This window comes from Anabas testudineus, chromosome 15, assembly GCF_900324465.2.
Source record: "Anabas testudineus chromosome 15, fAnaTes1.2, whole genome shotgun sequence".
In the NCBI taxonomy this organism is placed as follows: domain Eukaryota; kingdom Metazoa; phylum Chordata; class Actinopteri; order Anabantiformes; family Anabantidae; genus Anabas; species Anabas testudineus.
Genome location: NC_046624.1, coordinates 397,469 through 417,037, shown reverse-complemented (window position 1 = coordinate 417,037; position 19,569 = coordinate 397,469). Strand labels below are relative to the sequence as shown.

The 19,569-nt window shown below is 36.3% G+C and overlaps 1 protein-coding gene across 5 annotated transcripts in view; it reads left to right on the top strand.

Annotated features, from left to right (window-relative positions):
- col13a1 (collagen, type XIII, alpha 1) overlaps positions 1-17,570 on the top strand; it is a 133,030-nt gene extending 115,460 nt beyond the window's left edge. For 2 of the 5 annotated variants that reach the window (XM_026355804.1, XM_026355803.1), the window contains exons 33-35: positions 5,102-5,188; positions 9,241-9,279; positions 15,445-17,570. In XM_026355804.1, coding sequence (XP_026211589.1) covers positions 5,102-5,188; positions 9,241-9,279; positions 15,445-15,477 — 159 coding nt within the window. In that variant the 3' untranslated portion in view covers positions 15,478-17,570. Of the gene's footprint in view, positions 1-5,101; positions 5,189-5,777; positions 5,856-9,240; positions 9,280-9,398; positions 12,228-15,444 lie in introns of those variants that run through there. The other 3 variants (XM_026355806.1, XM_026355805.1, XM_026355807.1) reach the window with 3 other exon arrangements.
- Positions 17,571-19,569: the final 1,999 nt, after the last annotated feature.

The window sequence follows — 19,569 nt, the reverse complement described above, 5'->3', positions numbered from 1 at the left end:
ACAGCGCAGAATGCTAAATGAGGTAAAGAAGAATCCTAGAGTGTCAGCTAAAGACTTACAGAAATCTCTGGCATATGCTAACATTTTTGTTGACACATCTACAATAAGGAAAACATCAAACAAGAATGGAGTACATGGGAGGACACCATGGAGGAAGCCATTGCTGTCCAAAAAAATATTGCAGCACATTTGAAGTTTGCAAAAGAGCACCTGGATGTTCCACAGCACTACTGGCAAAATATTCTGTGGACAGATGAAACCAAAATTGAGTTGTTTGGAAAAAACACAACACTGTGTGTGGATAGAAAAAGGCACAGCACACCAACATCAAAACCTCATCCCCACTGTAAAACATGGTAGAGGGAGCATCATGATTTGGGGCTGCTTTGCTGCCTCAGGGCCTGGACGGATTGTTGTCATTGATAGAAAAATGAATTCCAGAGTTTATCAAGACATTTTGCAGGAAAACGTAAGACCATCTGTCCGCCAACTGAGGCTCCACAGAGGATGGGTGATGCAACAGGACAATGATCCAAAGCATACAAGTAATTCAACAAAAGAATAGCTTCAACAGAAAATAATACACCTAAATAACTACATAAAATACACCTTCTGGAGTGGCCCAGTCAGAGTCCTGACCTCAACCCGATTGAAATGCTGTGGCATGACCTTAACAGAGCCATTCACACCAGACATCCCAAGAATATTGGGATATATAAGAGGAGTGGTCCAAAATTACTCCAGATCGTTGTGCAGGTCTGATCTGCAACTACAGGATACGTTTGGTTGAGGTTATTGGTTGAGGGTCAACAAGTTATTAAGTCCAAAGGTTCACATACTTTTTCCACCCTGCACTGTGAATGTTTACATGTTATGTTCAATAAAAACATGAAAACATATAATGTTTGTGTAGTATTATTTTCAGCAGACTGTATTTTTATTTTTTTATTATTGTTGTGAGTTAGATGAAGATCAGAGCACATTTTATGACAAATTCATGCAAAACTCCACGTAACATATATGTTGTATGTATATATATATATATATATATATAGAGAGAGAGAGAGAGAGAGAGAGAGAGAGAGAGAGAGAGAGAGAGAGAGAGATTTAAGAGCAGAGGAAGTTGTGGAAGAGTTCTGTTTTCAGAGTTGCTGTATAATATGTATAGTTTTAAAACGCATATACAGTCCACAGCAACTTAATCTTAGTAGTTAAGAAGTAGGAGAGTTCTTTTGTCTTTATCCAGGGTTTTGTCCAGTATCATGCTATAGTAGCAGACGGTAGAATGTGATGTACTGTACATACTGATCTCTCAGATATTGTGCAATAACAAATGCTTGTCGGCCACATCTTTGAAACACATCACACAACCAATGCACTCCTATTTCCTATTTTCTAAGTCCACATCATTAAGAAAACGCGTGTAAACACATTTCTGAGCATATTTTTAAGCTTCATATTGATTTTCCTGCAATGAATCAGAGGGTGGCCTGAGGGAGCTTGCAAGACTATTGAAGAGGACACTCAGACTGGAAGATGTTCAGAGTTGCAACCACTCAAACTAATGACCACATTGACGTCAACATCCAGAAGTATACAAATACAGAGTAAATGCATTGATATATAATATGTCACTGGGACCATCATCATCATGCTAAAATAAATAGTCAGTTTACAGACAATAGAAGAAAGAAATTCACAGACTACAAGCCCCGGCCACACATCTTCAACAACACAACCAAAACAACAAAAAATGCTTTTCAGTGGCAACTTTTAGTTCTTGAAGATGTTTCACCTTCCATCCAGCTCCATCACTTCTGACAGACTTATCAACCATGTTTGGTCATCAAGTTTTTTACCCTTTGATGGTCACTTACCTGGATATTACACTTGTCACTGTGACCACTTGAGGCTAGTTGTGATACACTTATGTGAGTCATGCTTGGTCAAAAGGAGCTTTCAGAAGATCTAACTCACCATTCTACAGTTAGGCAATCTACAAATGGAGACACTTTGGGACTGTGGATACACTACCAAGAAGTGGGTGGCCAGTTAAAATTACCCCAAGCACAACAAACACTCATCAATTATGTAAAGAAGCAACCTTGAGTGACAGTCGAAGATTTGAAGACATCATTGGAACTGGATAACATCTGTGTTCATGAGTCTACAGTTGGTAAAACATTGAACAAGCAGGGTGTCTATGGCAGGACACCATGAAGAAAGGCGCTGCTTACTAAATAGAACATTGCTGCACGCCTGAAGTTTGCCAAAGAGCACTTTGTCACTCCACAGCAGTATTGGCAAAATGTTTTGTGGACTGATGAAACTATATTAAACTATTTATAAAGAACACACAGCACTACATTTTGCATAAAAAGGGCACTGTATATCATCATGAAAACATCCCAACTTTCAATTATGGTGGATAAAACATCGTGATTTGGGGCTGCTTTGATGCATCAAGGCCTGCCCAGCTTGCAGTGATTGGGGGGAAGATGAATTCCCAAGTGTATCAAAAAACTCTTCCAAATAATGTGAGAATGTCTGTATGTCACCTGAAACTCTGTAGAAGTTGGGAAATGCAACAGGACAGTGACCCAAAACAGACAACAGAATGGATTCAGAAAAACAAAATCCACCTTTTGGAGTGACCAGGTCACAACTACAGGAAGCACCTGGATGAGCGTTTGCTGCCAAGGGGTGTTCACCAGTAATTAATTCCAAGGGTTCACATACTTTTTCTTTCTTCTTTACTTTCTGGATGCACTGTATATGTGCAGTGCTGTCTCTAAGACTCTATGAAGATGGCATGAAGGCCTAATGTCCTCTAGCAAGACCTGTTTTCTTGGCCCAGTACCATGTAGCTCATGCCAGAATTCTGACAGACCAGAATTGACAGGTCTGTTATTGGTGCCCTGTTCTCATCTCATCAAGGCCACACAGCCATGTCATAGCCAGCAATAAACTCACTACTTGGAAGCACCACGATGAAATCCACATAGCAACTGTCATATGCTACACTGGTGCAGTGGGCCCTGGCCTGGCCTCATGTGGCTAGAATGTGTAGGCAGTTCCTGGATCCTGAATGCATCAATGACACTGGCTGGCACTTACATTCCCCTGAACTAAATCCAATTGAGCACCTATAGGACATCATGTATTGGTGCCTCCAACATCACCATGTACCACCATGTATGGGAGGAAAGCCACTAAGACAATATCAGGAGCAGGCCCGTTTCACATCGATCTGGATACACGCACACAGGGTCCACTAACTGTTCTGAGTCCCATTATGAGTTGCCATGAAATTCACACAAACATGGTTGATTTCAATTTGTTAGAGCAGTGACTTAAATAGAAGTTTTTCAATTACCCAGTTTAAGTTATAAATACGTCTGCATTGAATTTCTGGTTGTCCAGACTTTAAATTTACTCTATCTACTATTACCAAGTCTTGTGTTTTTATCTTGCTAACACTATGATTTCTGTCTAGCTCAATGCAATAATAATGCAGAGCATTGCTTTAGAAATATATCTTTTAGCATCTAACTTTACACAGACTGAACCCTTTTTGGTTCTGTCAAAGCCCAGCACTGTTCTGACAGTGACACTGATGGATGTACTAAAAACTTCAATTCTACATGACTACTGAAACTGCAAATATTATTGTTTCATTTTGTGATTCCGGACAAATAAAACAAAACTAACTTATGTGTGACTTATGTGGTAGTATTAGGTCCATTGATTAGACTTAAGATTTTAAGAAAAGCATGCCTCCTTATGAACAGGTGGTGCACCCTAAAATTATTTACTCTTAACTGGACAAGGTTGGAGACGTTTAAGGATTAACTGGGATATCCTATTGGTAGTGAATTACAGTAGTCCAGTATAAAGATAGTTATTCAGCATCATTCAGCCATGCAAACCTAAGCAATGACCCTACCACCACTGTGCTACACAAATGATTATAGTATAGTTTAAATTATGAGCAGAGCCTCTCTTTTTCTGCAGTTTAGGTTAGGTAGTAATCCTGGTCTCATCACTCCCTAAAACATTTTCCATTACTTTTTTTGGCTCTTCTTTTCTATCACTTTTTCACATATTCCAAATTGGCTTTCTGCTTCTTACTGATATGGGGTTTGTGAGTTGTGGAATAGCCTCTTTATTTCCACTAACAAAGTACTTGTGATATTTTCAGCATGTATGTGGAGGTTGTTAATGATGTCAGTTATTGTTCTTAGGGGTTCTTAGCTTAAATGGAAGCTGAAGTTGTGAATTTTTGCATCACATTGAACTTTTGATATTAGACACAAAAGTATTTAGTCTAAACGAAAATTAATTGGCCTTGCCATTCCAGCACTTTAGGAGGGAAGTGTAGGTTACAGCCAATTTCAACTTCTGTTGAGTTAAACAGAGCAAAAGCAACACTGTTGTCAAGAGTGGGGGAGTGCAAAAAATAACATAATCACATTACATTTGTAATATTCTGCATTACTTTCTTACATTCAGTGAACAGTTAACAGCTACTAATTCCGTCACATGCATTACATGAATAGTGGTGCCAGTGCAGTGAGGTGGCTGAAAAGAGAGAAGAGAAGCACTGAGGAAACTGCTGATTACAGAGTATGACACCTTTCCCTGCCACAATGAGGATGAGGAATAGCAATGCAATACATTTACATTGTCCACCTGCTATTTCACTGCTATGTATGTTATCTATGATTTTTTTAGCTTTCTCCAGTTATCAGAATCTTTCTATTTAGTTCTTAGTTCACTACTTCACAGAGGCTTGTAGTTATTCCCTGATAAAATACTTAAACACAACTGCTCACCAGCTGCAATGGCTTTAATCTCTCTCCCCTAATTCCCTCTACTTATGTTACCTTTCCATTAACCCTACATTAAATAATGATATCATTGACATTAGAAGCAGGCAAACCAACCATGTTAATGTAAATTAACTTTGTCTGAATTGCATACGTAAATTAAATTGCATACATATTTAAGAACTCTCAAAAAAAGCAATCTTTCCAAAGAGGTTTGCTTCATGATAAGGAGGACTAAAGTTTCTCTTTCTTTAACACGCTGTTGTTTGCAGGGAGAGAGGGGCAAGAAAGGCAACAGGGGGGCCAAAGGGGATAAGGGAGACCAAGGAGCACCTGGATTAGATGCCCCCTGTCCTTTGGTATGTCTGTAGTCTGATGTTTAGCCGAGAGGCAAAGGGAAGAAGCGCTATTTTAGAATACAACACCATCCCATAGAGCTTCCACTTCCTTTTGGCTCTGGTATTCAGCGGTTCTAATGAACTTCAAGGAGCATTTGGTCCAGTTGTCCATTGCAGCCTGTCAACAATATGATGACATAATTAAATTTAAAGTTCATTTGTGCAAAAATGTACAATAACATGTATTTATAGATGAATCAGGTAAAAAAAATTACTTGAATGGACCACAGACCACAATTCTCTTTGAGGGACCTTTTTTCCAGAAATGAGATGAACAGGAACCAGACAGCCTCTGCTGATGAGTATCAACAGCAAACAGTCAACTTTACAAACAAACCTCGACTTTATCTGTGAAACTATTTGTCATTATATTCCACACCTGAAAACTACATATTTCAAACTCATCTCAGTGAATCCAGTTCCTGTCCATCTCAGGCTGCGTGCATTAGGAAACCTACATCCAGCCGAGGTGGAGATCCTACTGCCGTCAAGCAGTGGTGAACAGAAGAACCTGGAAAACACTTTCTTAAATAATTGATTTCACAAACAGGGTTTCCGAGGCTTTAAAGGGGAGAAAGGTGAACCAGGCTTGCCAGGCCTGGATGGGCTGGATGCCCCTTGCCCTGTGGTATGGTGTTCTTTCTTTCCCTTCACTTTTCACAGCATGTGTCTAGCTATCCCTAACAATACCTTTAACTAAAACAACAGGTGTCTGTGAAGATACTCAGTCATCCAGGTGAAATTATCTAGAAGCCGTGTCATGGCAACTGCATTTCTTTCTTTTTAGGTTGAAATGTTTCACTTTTCATCCAGATATAGTAACTTCTTCAGTCAGGGCAAATTTTTTTTAAAAACTGCAAATTTATCCTCCAGGTTTATTTCACTTCACAGCTGCCCTACCTGCATTAAAATATTTCATTACTAGTGGCATCCCTGGTGGATAGACAAAGTGGTCTTGATGTTTGTTTGTTTTTTAGAGATAGATGAAAGGGCAGAATGATATGTCTATGACCTCCGCTTCTATTGAGAGATAGATATTAAAGAGCAAGTGGTTACTTTAGTCTGCCACTACAATACTCCCTTCATATATTCCCATAAACAAGCCTTTTCAGGGCAGTTGTGAAGTGAAACAAACCTGGGTTTGTGGACTCAAACCAGTTTTCCTCAGACTAAAGAAGTTGGCTGAATAGTAAAATGTTTCAACAAAAAAGAAGTCATGTTACCATGAGTCCAGATGAAAGAAAAGAGATGTTTGCATGGGAGGTGAAACGTACTTACTCATACTAACCCTTTATTGAACAAACAGAAGAAGAAGCATTTCCCTCTGAGAACAAATCTAACAAAACTTTCTAAGTTCACCTGCTTTCTGTATTCTTTGTCTATGTCTCTGCAGTTCACATCTATAATTTTGTGACTAATATCAATTACATAACCAGAAACATCTGGGGGTTTTTAAGTTTAAGTAGGAAAGTTTTACTTCATAACTCTTCGTTGCATGGAGCATGAATTTATTCCATCTTCAGGGCAACAGTGCACTGCAGGCGGTGAGACAGCCAAAGTACTGGGGCCTCATTTAACAACTGTGCATCTACATTTGAGCATTTAAACTTTGCATATGCTTATTTCTGTACACAGGATCAGAATTGACCAAAATGTTCGTTTAGAACCTCTACTTGCCTGGCATACCAACATGATAGATGGGTATATTCACAGACAAACTGATTTATAAATTACAGACACACAAACTCCAACTCTAATGCCAGGCATATAATAATGGATAATAATGAATTCGAAATTATTACAAACTATTGTTAGTTATTTTTCTTTTATCGTCAATTCCTCAGAGTAAGTCGTATCATGTTATTTCTCTTGCATCAGTGTGCTAATGTCGTAAATCTGTTAATAATAGTCAATTATAATAAGTCTGCATGAACAATAAACAAATTTAATATCAATCATTTTAACTGACAGTTTGTTATCTCACTTGGGCTGATTTTGGAAGCATGGTTCACAGATTATAATTTTATGGAGACCAAAAAAACTGCTTTCTGAATGCTTTTTATTTATATATATATATTTATTTATTTGATAGTGCATTGTTTGGCACATTCACTCTTGTAAAAATATATTTAGAAACACAGATACGTGGCAGAGTAATCTAAGTTCTCTGGGAGAAATCAGGTTTCTCTAATCCCTTACCAAAACTACAGTAACCAGGTCCTATTTACATGATAAGAAAGCAGCTGCCTCAAGAAAGTCAACTGTAACCCGGTTACTTGAGTGCATGTAAAAGCACTGATTGTGTGTTGTAACAAGGCAATTCCAGGAAATATTTACTGTATCTTTTACCTTAGCCCTGAAGTTTTTGTGCCTAACCTCCACTCACTTGTCTTTGTGCTTGAATTCAATCACACGGTGAAGTTTTCAGTCAATAATTTATCATTTTATTAAAGAGCTGACAGGCAGCTGTCATCATTTCCTAAATGTACTTTTTGGCATCACTAACTTGCACGCCAGGTGTCACTAATTGATGCCAAAGGGTACATTTAGTGTCAGTATTGAAACAACAAGTGGTAAACTGTGGGAGATGCTGGATAACCTTCCTTATTCAGTAATGCTATGTGCATAAAACATTCAACACTCACAATAAGTCAATTAAAATACACTACAGCCTAGAGGCAAGGTGGTGTGGTAGTTGTGGTAGCTGCCTTGCAGCTAAGAGGATCTGGCCTGACATCACGCTGGGTAACTTTCTGTGTGAAGGATACATGTTTTTCCTGTGCCTGCATAGGTTGCCTCCTACAGGTACTCTGGCTTCCTCTCAGATTCCAAAAACATGTTGGGATAGTTAATTAGTAAATTAAATTAGTAAATAAATACATTAAGTTAATTGGTTACTCTAAATTGCAAATAGGTGTAACCTGCCTTTTACCTAATATAGCTGGGATTGGCTTCCTTAAGAGGAAAATCATTTAAGATAATGAATGGGTGGAGGTACCACACTACAGCTAAGGTGGATGCTTCTTGTCACAAGGTAGAGGATATGGACCCACATACACTAAGCACCCATACCTTGGCCTATTTTATTATGTCACCCATGACTGCCATTCATCCAGTTCCTGTGGCTCATTCTCTTGAACACATGTGAAGAACAGGAATTTCTTCAAATTTGGCTGTTACCTTGGATTCAGTGACAAACAGTTTACATTACATAACATTGACTTTGTAGCCCATACCTGTAAATGTGATATTTTAACGTTTAGACTGATGGTTGGTGGCCAAAGGTCAAAGGTCAAGATCATAGAGACCTTATCTTCTTCCAATCCTTGTGAACTGATATGCATTGAGGGATTTATTTCAAAATTACTACAACTGTCAATATCTTTATTTCATTTTTTTCCAGATTACATCTTACTTACTCTGGGATACTGTCATGCTGTGGTTTCTACAAATTGTTTGTCTTGTTTTAGGACAATGTCCTATTCAACTAAGTGTATGCTTTACCCATAGTTTAGCCTAGAAGAAAGAAGAACTTTTTTGTCTGAAAAGTAGTAAAGTAAAAGTAAGATAAAATGGAAGTACTCAAGTAAAGGACAGTACAGTATGTGACATTACAAGTATTGTTACTGGTTTGATGGATTTTTGTGTATAATTCTTAATAAATCTAGTTAAGGGGAACAGATGAAATTAATTAATATTGATAAGTGGCATTCCTTAAATCAAGTATGTTATTTTAACATAAACTTGAACCACTAGCATATAAGTGGGAAATGTGTTTTGACTTGAAAAAATCTAATTTTGGTCCAAACTATACATCTGCAAAATTGACTTTGAGTTTTACATACACTAGCCCTAGATGACCAAACTCATATCATTACTAATTTCCATGACTTTATTTATATATAGGTAAACATGATCATACATTTGATATTATGGTGCATGGAAATATAATATTGTTAATCTCTGCAGGCTACAGTATTTTTAATTTGACATTTTATTTGTACTTTTTTCAGGGAGATGATGGCTTACCTGTACCAGGATGTTGGAATAAAGTAAGCTGAGGAGTTTGATACTTGCTTTGTTGTTCACTAGCTCACATTTTGTATGCAAACACCACCATGAATGTTGTTTGAACTAATATCTAAAATTGCTTTTTGCTTTTTCCTTGCAGTGACGATAACTTTGGAATGGCTTGTGTGATTGTATATAGGATATTTATTTGTCCTACTTGTTTCCAGTTTGTAGATAAAGATTTTATAATTTTAAATTTTAAAATCTAATGAAAGCAAATATAACATTTTTGTACAGATTGTTTAACATTATGATAGTGTATATGTATTGGATTTCTTTATCTATGCGTTATTTTTTTAATGATTGAATAAGTAAACTATAATGTACCCACATATGCATATTTGTGCATAATGTGGATACTGCTTATTAACTTATTGCATTATGTTTTATGTTTTTATAACAGACCATGCTGCACTGAATTGTGGGGCTGGAGTTATTATATGTACCTCTGATAATTCTTTATCTCTCCTTTTTGTAATATAGTGTTAAAAAACACGTACATACATACACATACAAGCACTGCATATGCTAGTTTCAGTTTACTGAATGTTTGCAGAGTGACAGAAAGCTTTTTGAAGTCTGTACTTCAGTCAAACTCATATTCATGTCATGTATTGGTTACACAACTGACTACACTACACTGTTTATAATTAATAAGAGAAATAGCTTATGATAGAAATACTGTATTTTCAACTACCAGTCAAAATAATATTTGAAGTGAAAGTATAAATCTTTCTCTTTCTCTTTCTTTTCTTTTGTCTTTTTGCTCTATATGTTATGTAATGATCTTTGATGACTGTTTATTCAAGAAAAATATTATTACAGACATGGAGAAAGAGAGAAAGAAGAACTCACATTGATTAAATAACTTAACTAACAAAGGTAATAATATAAAAAAATACTAAACATTAACTCATGAAAATCAGACATTGATTTTGAGTTGTAGTTCATCAGAAACATTTGGTTGCAATTTTGTCTCATCTTTCCAAAGGACATTCTCCACGAAGCGATGTGGCTTGTCAATATACATTTTGCCAAATTCCAGTCTGTCTTTTTTATAATTTGCTTTCAACTGTGGAGTCCTGCTTGGTCGTCATCACCACTTTAGCTCAAACGGCGACAGATGCAATCTAACACTGATATACCTTGATCTTGGACTTCACCTCTAATCTCTTTGGAAGTTGTTCTGGGTTCTTTAGTTACCATTTGTATCATTTGTCTCTTCAATTTGTCATCAATTTTCCTCTTCTGCATCCATTTCCAGGGAGGTTGGCTACAGTCCTGTTGACCTAAACTTCTGAACAATATGTGCAACTGTAGTCACAGGATCATCAAGCTGCTTGGAGATGATCTTATAGACTTTACCTTTAAATGTGTTTGTCTATATTTTTTCTCTCCTGAGACAACTTTCTGTGTTCCATGTTCAGTGTGGTACACACCATGATACCAAACAGCACAGTGACTATTTTTCACCCTTTAAATAGGCAGACTAACTGATTACAAGTGAGTATTGAGTGATTAGGAATAGGTTGAAAAAAATTAGTTTTCGATCTTTCATGGGGTTTCCATTTGTATAGCCCAGTTTCATTAGTTTTTAGGCGGCAAATCTGTGTAGTGGTAAGAACGCTGCCCTCCATGTGGGAGATTGGGATTTAAATTCCACCTGGCTTGCCTCCAGTAGGTGCCCTTAGGCAAGACCACCTTACGCATACCCTGCCATTGCCTTGTACCTTGCCGTCACTTTGGATAAAGGTGTCTGCTAAACTAAATGTAAATATAAATGTAAAATGCTTCCATTGAACAACACCTCAAGCGTTATTTAGAGATATTGTTTTTACTTTTTATTACTTTGTCAGTTTCAAGTTATTTCAGTGACCATTGTGGATTTTTTTTTCTTTAACGGAGGATTACCAACAACTTTCTCTATGTCTGTACAAAGGTTATATATTGTAATAACAAAAGTAACTGAAAACTATTAATTGCACTGTACTATAGAATAAAAAACATATTATCTGCTAATGTACCTCAAGTTTCACCCTAAGGACAAAGTTAAATTGTAAATATTTAATGAAAACATAATCATTCATGTTCAATTGAAGTAGTGTAAATCAAGACTTGAGTTGCAGGGCTTTTTTAATGGTATTATTGGCAGTAGTCATTTCAACTGAAACATATTGCATTGTATTACCTATACCAAGTGGCGTTAATCAGTAATGACTTTAAGACCTTAGCCTTAAATACAGTCTCTCTAGAATACATGATTCTTAAAAATAATGAATATTAGACATCAGTCACCTGTCTATTGCTTTTAACATCTCCAAACCCAATGCTTGCATTATGGAGTGTGGCAAACAAAATATCTACACAATTTGAAGCTCTTGACGTTCTTCAAAAATTGATTCTAGTCTCAGGTCCTTGTAAATTGTTTTGCCAAATGGGCATTCACTTCCTGTTAAAATTAAAAAGCTATAAGGTGCTTGGACAAAGGATAGACTTTGTAATCAAGAGACATACAACATTTTATCCACAAGTATTTTTTAACTAGCTGTGCTCAGTAAGCGACTCTTAAGTGACTCTGTGTTGAAGAAGTGGGCGGACAGATTAGAATAGAGCTCAATATTATATATTAGCAGCTGCTCTATGACAAAGCTTGCTTCTTTGTTTGGATTTAATGTTAAGAAATTGTTGCTGGACTCTTGACAGAAGTAAAATATTCAACTTGTCCTGTTGCTGAACAGTATTGTAAATAATTTGACTACAGGACATGTTAAACTAATGTGTGACCTGTAATTAGCATCACAGGTATCTTTAAGCTTGTCAGTCTTCTTATTAAAGATTGAAAAATCATTGTGCTATTTGGTATCATGGTGTGTACCTTACTGAACATGGACCAGAGAAGGCTAAGAAGAGAGTTGTCTCTGGGGAAAAAAATTATAGACAAACATGTTAAAAGATAATGTCATAAGACCATTGCCAAACAGCACCTCTGACTACAGTTGCACATATTATTTAAAAGTTTAACAGGTCAACAGGAATGTAGCCAACCTTTCTGGACATGGAGGAAAGAGGATGATGGTGATGGATTGTGATGGATTAATGACAAATTGTAGAGACAAAGTTCATTGTTTTCTTCCCTTTGGACTTTGTTCCTAAGTGTTAGTTTGTCCTTGCCTGCCTTAGCAGTGACTTTTTGTTGTTACTTTGTATGTTTAGTGTGTACGTTAGTTTTTTGTCTGCTTTAGTGCATTTATCTTCGTTTGTTACTTTGTCTCATTAGTGAGTTCGTTTGTGTTTGGTTTTGCATTTAGTGCTTTGGTTTTCATTTCTACTTTGTATGTTGGTAGTGTTTTACCTGCCTTAGAGCAGCGTTTTTGTTTGGTACTTTGTATTTTGTTTTGTATCTTGGTTCGTCTTTTTGTCGTTTGAGCCTTGATTTTTGTTGTTACTTTGTATGTCTGATTATTAGTTAGTTTGTCCCTGAATCAGTGCAGTGTTTTTTTTTTTTGTTGTTACTTTGCTTCCTTATTATCTGTGCTCATTTAGTTTCCCTCTGTCTTGTTTGATTTTTCCGTGTCCCCTGTATTTTGGACCATGTGTTTTAGTTAATAAACCCTTTTTGTTTTGTACTCATTTTTCCCGTGCCCTCGTTTGTAACAATATCAGCGTCAGATCACACCATCAGTCACTGTTTGAGCCAAAGTGGACTTAATGGAAGAAGAAGGCCTCCGCTGTTGAAAGCAATTATAAAAAAGCAAGAACATGCATATTGATAAGCCACAAAGCTTCTGGGAGAATGTCCTGTGGATTTATATGACAAAACTGAAACTTTTTGGCAAGTCACAGCTCTATGTTCACAGATGTAAAAATGCAGCATACAAAGAAAAGACGTGGAGGAGTCTTGGTGATGTTCTGGGGCTGCTTTGTGGCATGTGGCACAGGGTGTCTTGAATCATTTCAGGGTAAAATAAAATACAAAATCTCAAGACTATCAAGGCATTCTGGAGCAACATCTTTGTCCAAGCCAGTTTTATTAGTTTTATTTTTTTTTTGTTGTTGTTGTTTGTTTTTTTGGCTGGTGGGGGCAGTAACTGCACTCTGAAATTATACAGCTCCGGGTTCAAGGATATCTGCAGAAGAGTGCAAAGAGAGGGAGACAGCGAGCAGGAAGCAACTGGGAGAGGAATTCAGTGTATCAAGGAAGGGCCCCCAGCAGCAAGTCTGTAGCATAACAACTAAGATGTTTCAGATTCAGCTAAAACTATAAGCTCTAAAAAAAACTTGATCAAAAAGGTAAGTTTTAAGCCTAATCTTAAAAATAGAGATGATGTCTGCCTCCCGAACCTGAATTTCAAGCTGGTTCCACAGGAGAGGGGCTTGATAGCTGAAGGCTCTACCTCCCATTCTACATTTGGAAACTAGGAACCACAAGTAGTCTACACTCTGAGAACAAATTGTTCTATAGGGAAAATATGGCACTACAAGATAAGATATGATGAAGCCTGATCTTTAAGTGCTTTATATGTAGGTAAAATGATTTTAAATTCTGGTTTCATAAACCAGATGAAACTAATCAAATATGATTGGGTGTCATCATCATTCAGTGGCATTACTGTGCCATAATAATGGAATTTATAGTGTTTCCTAATAATATTGCCTAAAGGGAACATATATAAAGTAAAACACAAGTGATACAATGCACCTACCAACAGAGGAGCAGCAAGCAGTTATTATCATTACTGAGTATTGCACCTTTTTCAATATCTGTATGCTGTGAAACACTATGAACAAGAATCTGCAGGAATCACCTCATCAGGTTTTCGATTTCCTCGAAAAGTACTGGAATGGCAAAGCTAATTCATGTATGTTTGTTTAACCCTGAAGGCATTCAGCTTCACTGTCCAGTCAGTACATTATAGAAGTGTATCCTGTGAGTGGTTTAAACAATGAAAATAATATCTACTTTACTCTTCACAGTGCAAACACACCATGCATACCAACCAGTCCAAGCATGACCAAATACAGCACATCCCACTGTCACGTTAGTGGTGCAGAAACACAACAGTAGCCACATTATATAATTATTAGAAGAAGAACTATAATAGGCAATTCCTGAAGAAAATGCACCATGAATGCTGAACACAAGGTACCAATGCTACTGAGCCATTTGAAATGCTCAAAAAACATAAAGCTCTAGAAATAGTACAACTGCACATGTGGATATTGACCTTGCCTGTCTGGGATAAACACAAAAAGAAATTTAATCAAGCTCTTAGTGGTTTATGCTAGTAATCACTTTCATTAGAGTAAGGAAATATGTTACATGGCACATGTATCACAGCTGTGTCTATTATAGTTTTAGAAATATAAAAAACACAAATCCAACTTGTAGCACCCCCTGATTCTGATTCATCTATCAAACTGGTATAAGGATGCATTCATCCACATTAGGGTAACAGTAATCTGAAAGTTTATATGGAAATTCTTTTACCAGATTTTTATTTATTTTTTTATTTTTTTATGTCATGTAAAGTGTTCATTGCCTCTAATAACTACTAATCGTCTTTGACCTAAAAATTAAAATTGTGTGTGCTTTTTAACATTTACTGAATAAAACATATTGTTGAGCTTTTTTAAATTATCTTATTTGTGCTTAAAAGACAATATGACAAGGACCAAAGCATCTTTTAAACCTTAGGATTGAAATACCTGCCATGATGTCCACTGCAATCCAGAGTCCTGCTGACATGAGTTTAATAATTTAAATGTCATTCTGAAACAGAATTTGTAGCTCGAAACACAAGCCGAACGGAAATAAACCAATAAACACAAATGAGTGGGCCACATAAGCTTAATGAGATTGTAACAGAGCACTTATGCTCTTTTATAGTTTAAGAGCTTCTTTATGGTGTTAGGTTTTCAATAAAATCTTTTCATATTTCATAGTGCGCAGGTATAGCACTTGTCTAGGAAAAGTGAATTAGGTACTGAAGAAGGTCTACTAAAAAGGTTACAATTTCAGCACAACAACTCTGAAAAATGCATTGGACATTACTGACTCATGGTACATAATGTTATGCATTTTAATATATCGCAATTGTTTGCTTATGTTTCTGAAGTGATTAAACTGTGTTCACACACATTTAAAGGGCCAGCATCCTTTCCAATTGGCTAAGAAGTAGAGCATCCGGAGGTTGTCTCCATGAAGCCACAAAAAAGGAAACTTGAAAAGGAAACATTTGGAGATACCTTCCAGGTGACTAAATATATGGCCAGTAATGCTGGAGTCAACAATGACCACATCAACTTCAATAAGACTGGAATGTGGAGACCTTGCACCATCCTCTAGCCTCTCTGTATAAAACTGATGGTCTCAGATGAGAGATTTTGTACTTACGATGTGTTTCTTTGACTGACTTGCTGATTAGTGAATGTGAGGCATGGGCAATGTAGCACATATTTATTATGTTTGATGTGACATCAATCCTGTTAATCGTGAAAAGGAATTCAGAGCAGCTCACAGGGATAGGTGCCATGTGCTTCCATGAAAACATAAAAAACAGACTATGATGATTCCTTCTTGATACTGCCTTTTCAACATTTCCTTTACCTGCACCTACCTACTGTATGACATTTTATTTGAATGCTTGTGCTGTAAAGGAATACTTTGAAACCAACCTCACACATCATGTCTGGTCAATATGAGAGTCTGTATTGAGGATACCACAATTAAATACTTTAATTGTAAGTATTGTACAAAATAAGATAAAGGGTTGTATGTACTCAGTCTTTGTAAATAGATTGCATTGATGAAGCATGATGTTTATGTACATGATGAAAAGAGAAAATCTCAAAGGGCAGTATTTATATGCTGTTTATTCCCAGATGAGTGAAAATTGTTAATGTTTTTTGAAAAGGGTATTTTGGCCTCTTGCTCCAAAACCATGTAAGCCTTTATTGTTTTTACATTTGCCTTTTGCATATTAAGTTGCTATGACATCACTTAGTGAGATTTCATGGAAATACATTGAGTTTTCTTTAACAAAATGTCAGCAGAATTTTTTTTTAAATAATTTTTATTTTGTCACTCCAAATATATATTGGAAATTTTTGGTCAAAGAAAAAAAACCCTACAATGTGTATTTATACATCTGTTGTTCCAGAAATATACTTTACAAATGCCCTTTGTGAGTGTTTTAACATAAAAAAAAGTTTTCTTTTTCAAATAAAATATACAGAAGCATTCCTAATGTTATATTGACAGCTGGCTTTTAAAAAGACGTGGATTAATTTAGTGTTTCATTTTTACTTCATTCATATTTTACTATTTGTTGGTTTTCTAGTTTTTTTAGTTCACAGGTTTATAAATATATCAAATTTAAACATTTTATTATGTATCAATTTAGTTTATAATAATAAATTACAATAAAAAATAAAAATAACAATATCTATAAAATAATTACATTTTGCATTGAAGTTAGCATGGTGGCAGAGAGAACTCAAAGCAGTGCAACTTAGAAAAAAATCAAGCTTGACAATTAAAAATAATCAACACTGTTTTGCCCACTTTTGGCTTGTATTTTTTGTGTGTTTTTATGTTTTTATGTTGAATTGTGTTGTCTAGCTGCTTGTATTCCATAAACGTTCTTTTACTAGGGTTACTTTTCCTCACTAAATTGCAGTGATCTCAACCCAACTCACATTTCTTTACCATATGTAATTTTAATGCAATTTTATATTGTGACTGAATTACATTTTCTGGTAACATAATGAGGGTATTATTATTATTATTGTTGTTGTTGTAATTATGTTATAAATATAATACAGATACCGATCATATTAATATTACATACCATTACATGCCTCTTTGACTTATTCATCTTCTAAGATATCTGATCTTGCAGTAACAGTTTTGTGACAGCATTATGAAAATTTTGATTAGTAGTACTATTAGGTACTCACAGCATACTGATTAGGGTTAGAGAATGACTGTGGCCTGGTGAAGATTATGGAAAGGCAGTAACTTCATATTAAAATTGTCTATTTACATTTAAATGAAAAAACTATTTTTTCCTAACCTTAATTGATTTTTTTTTTCATTTATTTTGAATTGAAACATAATCCACTTGCTGATTTTGTTCTTTGCAAACAGTGGAATTTAACGTATGTTTAAAGTATGTTCATAGTAACATACTTTTAAGGAGGCAGAGTTGCCAAATGATAATATCAGATTTTATTTGCTAGTATTTATTCAATTAAAGGTACTATATAAATGACAGCTTTTGTGTCATTTGTAATTCCATTTAATTTCTGTTAAATGTGCACTCTAACCTCCACACTTTATGTTACAGGATCAAAAGCTTTCACAGTTATTTCCATTCAGGTCACTGTTGTGTGTTTGTGGACTAAAAACAATTCATCTTCAAAACATCAAAAGAGAATTGAGAGGGAAGTGGTCCTTTTGGGTGCTGTAACAAAATTAGGGCTTGCATTTTTAATATTGTACTGTACATCAGAAGGTTTATATATAGTTTCTGCCTTAGCGTTCAAGTTTTAACCTTTGAAAATATATATATGAAAGCAATTGTTCAATTAATTTTTTGCTTGTTTTGTTTTACAGTATCTTTACAGTGTATTTTTTGTGCACAAAAAAAAGGTTAGTCAGGAATATACAACGGGGCAAAAAAGTATTTAGACAGCCACTGATTGTGCAAGTACTCCCGCTTAAAATTATTTTTCATCATAGGTACACTTCAATGGTGATAGACAGAATGTGGAAAAAAATCCAGGAAATCACATTGTAGGATTTTTAAAGAATGTATTCATAAATTCCTCCATAAAATAAGTATTTGGTCAATAACAAAAGTTCAACTCAATACTTTTTAATATAACCTTTGTTGACAATTACAGAGGTCAAACGTTTCCTGTAGGTCTTCACCAGGTTCGCACATACTGTAGCTGGTATTTTGGCCCATTCTTCCATGCAGATCTCCTCTAGAGCAGTGATGTTTTGGGGCTTTCGCTGGGCAACACAGGCTTTCAACTCCCTCCACAGATTTTCTATAAGGTTGAGGTCTGGAGACTGGCTAGGTCACTCCAGGACCTTGAAATGCTTCTTACAGAGCCACTCCTTTGTTGCCCGGGTGGTGTGTTTGGGATCATTGTCATGCTGGAAGGCCCAGCCATGTCTCATCTTCAATGCTCTCGTTGATGGAAGGAAGTTTTTGCTCAAAATCTCACAATACATGACCCCATGTCATTCTTTCCTTAACACGGATGAGACGTCCTGTCCCCTTTGCAGAAAAACAGCCCCAAAGCATGATGTTTCCAACCCCATGCTTCACAGTGGGTATGGTGTTCCTGGGATGCAACTCGGCATTCTTCTTCCTCCAAATACAAGTTGAATTTTTTACCAAAGATTTCTATTTTGGTCTTATCCAACCACATGACATTTTCCCAAACCTCCTCTGGATCATCCACATGGTCACGGGCAAACTTGAGACGGCCCTGGACATGTGCTGGCTTAAGCAGGGGGACATGTCTGGCTATGTAGGATTTGATTCCCTGTCGGTGTAGTGTGTTACTGATGGTAACCTTTGTTACTTTGGTCCCAGCTCTCTGTAGGTCATTCACCAGGTCCCCCGTGTAGTTCTTGGATTTTTGCTCACAGTTCTCATGATCAGTTTGACCCCGCGGGATGAGATCTTGCGTGGAGCCCCAGATCGAGGGAGATTATCAATTACCTTGAATGTCTTCCATTTTCTAATAATTGCTCCCACAGTTGATTTATTCACACCAAGCTGCTTTCCTATTGTAGATTCACTTCTCCCAGCCATGTGCAGGTCTACAATTTTGCTCCTGGTGTCTTTCGACAGCTCTTTGGTCTTGGCCATGGTGTTGGAGTTTGACTCTTTGAAGTGGTCAGTTGTCTTTATAGTTATACAAATAACGAGTTCAAACAGGTGCCATTAATACAGGTAACAAGTGGAGGACTGAAGAGCTTCTTAAAGAAGAAGTTACAGGTTCGTGAGAGCCAGAAATTTTGCTTGTTTGTAGGTGACCAAATACTTATTTTACGCAGGAATTTATAAATACATTCTTTAAAAATCCTACAATGTGATTTCCTGGATTTTTTTTCCACATTCTGTCTCTCACAGTTGAAGTGTACCTATGATGAAAATTACAGACTTCTGTCATCATTTTAAGCGGGAGAACTTGCACAATCGGTGGCTGACTAAATACTTTTTTGCCCCATTGTATATATGCAACATTTA